Raw genomic sequence first — 2445 nt, forward strand, 5'->3', positions numbered from 1 at the left:
AATATGAATTGGCCACAGGTATACACATGTCCTCTCCACCCTGAACCCTCCTCCTACCTCCCTCCCCTGCCAGACTCTGGCCCTCCATGGCCCCATCCTGATCCCTTCTTGCTGGACTGTTGAGGTCCACCTCTTTTCTGACATCCCCCCCTCGCCCCCCACCCCCGTCCAGTCTCCGCCTTCCTCACCCATTCTTTTCGCTCAGGACGCTGTGTCGTGGGGAATATTCAATTTTACATCGTCTCAAAGCAGCCAGTGAGTTCTGGGGGCTGGGGGTTCAAGCCCTGGACCCCCGGGGAGGGGGAGATTGAGGGACTGGAGCCCCAGGGATGGAGGGACGGAGGCTGTCACGCCCGCAGGCTTCTGTAGTTACTGCCGGAGCCCATGGTGGCCTATTAGTGCAGAGAGAAGTATATAGACCAGGCTATATAGGGCTTCTGAAGTGAGGCGGTAGATGGACCAGGACTCCATCTGCAATGGAGGACACCTCTCACCTCACTCCCTTCCCCCCCATCTCTTGCTCACAGTGGGGACAGAATGGCGGAACTATATTTCCATCTGTGGGCTACGCACACACGGAGAACTAGGCGGGCACCCAGTATCGGAGCTCATCTATATCCACAGCAAGATGCTTATCGCAGATGACCGGACAGTCATCATTGGTTAGTGCTGGGTCCCCAGCAACGAGTGGAGGGTGGGGAGAGGTGGAGCAGGGCCCAGCCAGGGGCAATGGGATGGGACTGGGTGATGGAGATCGCAGCTGACGTCCAGTTGGGGATGGAGGCCAAAGAAGGCATGTTGCCCACAGGCTGGTGCTTGGGTATAGGTGATGGGGTGGGGTGGGGTTCCCTGGGCTCAGGAAGACACAGTGTGTCCTGCATCCACCCAGGCTCAGCAAACATCAATGACCGGAGCTTGCTGGGGAAGCGAGACAGTGAGCTGGCCGTACTGATCGAGGACACAGAAATGGAGCCATCCCTCATGAACGGTGTGGAGTATCAGGCAGGCAGGTTTGCCTTGAGTCTGCGGAAGCACTGCTTCAGGTAGAGCCAGGTGGGATGCTACAAGGTGGGGGGAGGTGGAAAGGGGGAGGGTTTGCCCTTTAAACAGGTGTGAGGATTGTCCAGAGGTAGTACTGGTTTGCTAGTACTTGTGCTATGCTAAATCACTCAGTTGTGTCTGACTTTTTGCAACCCTATGGACTGTAGCCCACCAGTCTCCTCTGTCCACGGAATTCTCCAGGCAAGAATACTGGAGTGGGTAGCCATTCCCTTCTCCAGGGGATCTTCCCAACCCAGGGGTTCAACCTGGGTCTCCCACATTGCAGGCAGAATTTTTAGCGCCTGAGCCACCTGGGAAGCCCTGATTTTACTGTTTAACCATGCATGTATTTTCAATTACCTGGATAGGTGCACCATAACTTTTCTGGTATTTAGGCCCTTGAAGGATCTTATTCTAGCCCTACTGGGACCCCTTTCTCCTGCAGCGTGATTCTAGGGGCTGCTGCTCGGCCACATCTGGATCTCCGAGACCCTGTCTGTGATGCCTTCTTCCAGTTGTGGCAAGACACAGCTGAGAGCAATGCCAATATCTATGAGCAGGTGGGTGGGGGTTGGGGGAGTGCCAGCCCAGGGAAGTTGAGGGATTATCCTGTCCAGGGTGAGATGGAGAGGAGCCACTTCACACAGCCATTCTCATAAGGAGATGAGGGTCTGGGGACATCATGGGATTCAGGGTCAGTGTAGGGGGATATGTGTAGGGTGTGGGGAGTGGGGGCATGTAGCCCGGTTGGGCTTGGACTCTTGGCAGAGTCTCCTCAAGCCTTCTTGGCTTCCATGCATCCCCCACCCACAGATCTTCCGATGCCTTCCATCCAATGCCACACGCTCCCTGCGGGCACTTCGGGAGTATGTAGTCGTGGAGCCCCTGGCCACGGTCAGCCCTCCCTTGGCCCGATCTGAACTCAACCAGGTCCAGGGCCACCTCGTCCACTTCCCCCTCAAGTTCCTGGAGGATGAGTATTTGCTGCCCTCCCTGGGTAGCAAGGAGGGTGTGATGCCCCTAGAAGTGTGGACATAGCTGCAGCTCCTCTGGCCTGGAAGAGGTCACCAGCCTCTGGGCTACACCACCTCTGGTTCTCTGCCCCCTAACCCTCAGGACCGGGGCAATGCCTTTGAGACCTGGGGGAGGCAGGCATTCCTGGAGGGGACTAGAGAAGTCACAAAGGACCTTTTTTGGGACACAACCAAAAAGGACACTCCCAACCCCAGGTTGGGGAGATGGAAGAGGGTCCCAGAGAGCTTCCTTCTCCTTGCTGTCCAGTTCAAACCACTACTACAAAGGAGAAGCAAGATTCCTGCCAGGATGCCTGGGGTCAGCCTCCTACTCCAGGAGGACCAGACTCGGCCCTGGGCCTTCTCATCTCTCCCTTGTCTTCCTGCTGTG

General features: G+C 56.6%; 1 protein-coding gene across 1 annotated transcript in view; it reads left to right on the forward strand.

Moving 5' to 3' along the window:
- PLD2 (phospholipase D2) overlaps positions 1 to 2445 on the forward strand; it is a 13008-nt gene extending 10563 nt beyond the window's left edge. Inside the window, exons 21-25 of the mRNA XM_010847391.1 lie at positions 206 to 255; positions 528 to 662; positions 890 to 1043; positions 1487 to 1601; positions 1855 to 2445. Coding sequence (XP_010845693.1) covers positions 206 to 255; positions 528 to 662; positions 890 to 1043; positions 1487 to 1601; positions 1855 to 2079 — 679 coding nt within the window. The 3' untranslated portion in view covers positions 2080 to 2445. The remainder of the gene's footprint in view (positions 1 to 205; positions 256 to 527; positions 663 to 889; positions 1044 to 1486; positions 1602 to 1854) is intronic.

The sequence above is a fragment of the Bison bison genome, unplaced genomic scaffold, assembly GCF_000754665.1.
Source record: "Bison bison bison isolate TAMUID 2011002044 unplaced genomic scaffold, Bison_UMD1.0 scf7180017864249, whole genome shotgun sequence".
NCBI lineage: Eukaryota > Metazoa > Chordata > Mammalia > Artiodactyla > Bovidae > Bison > Bison bison.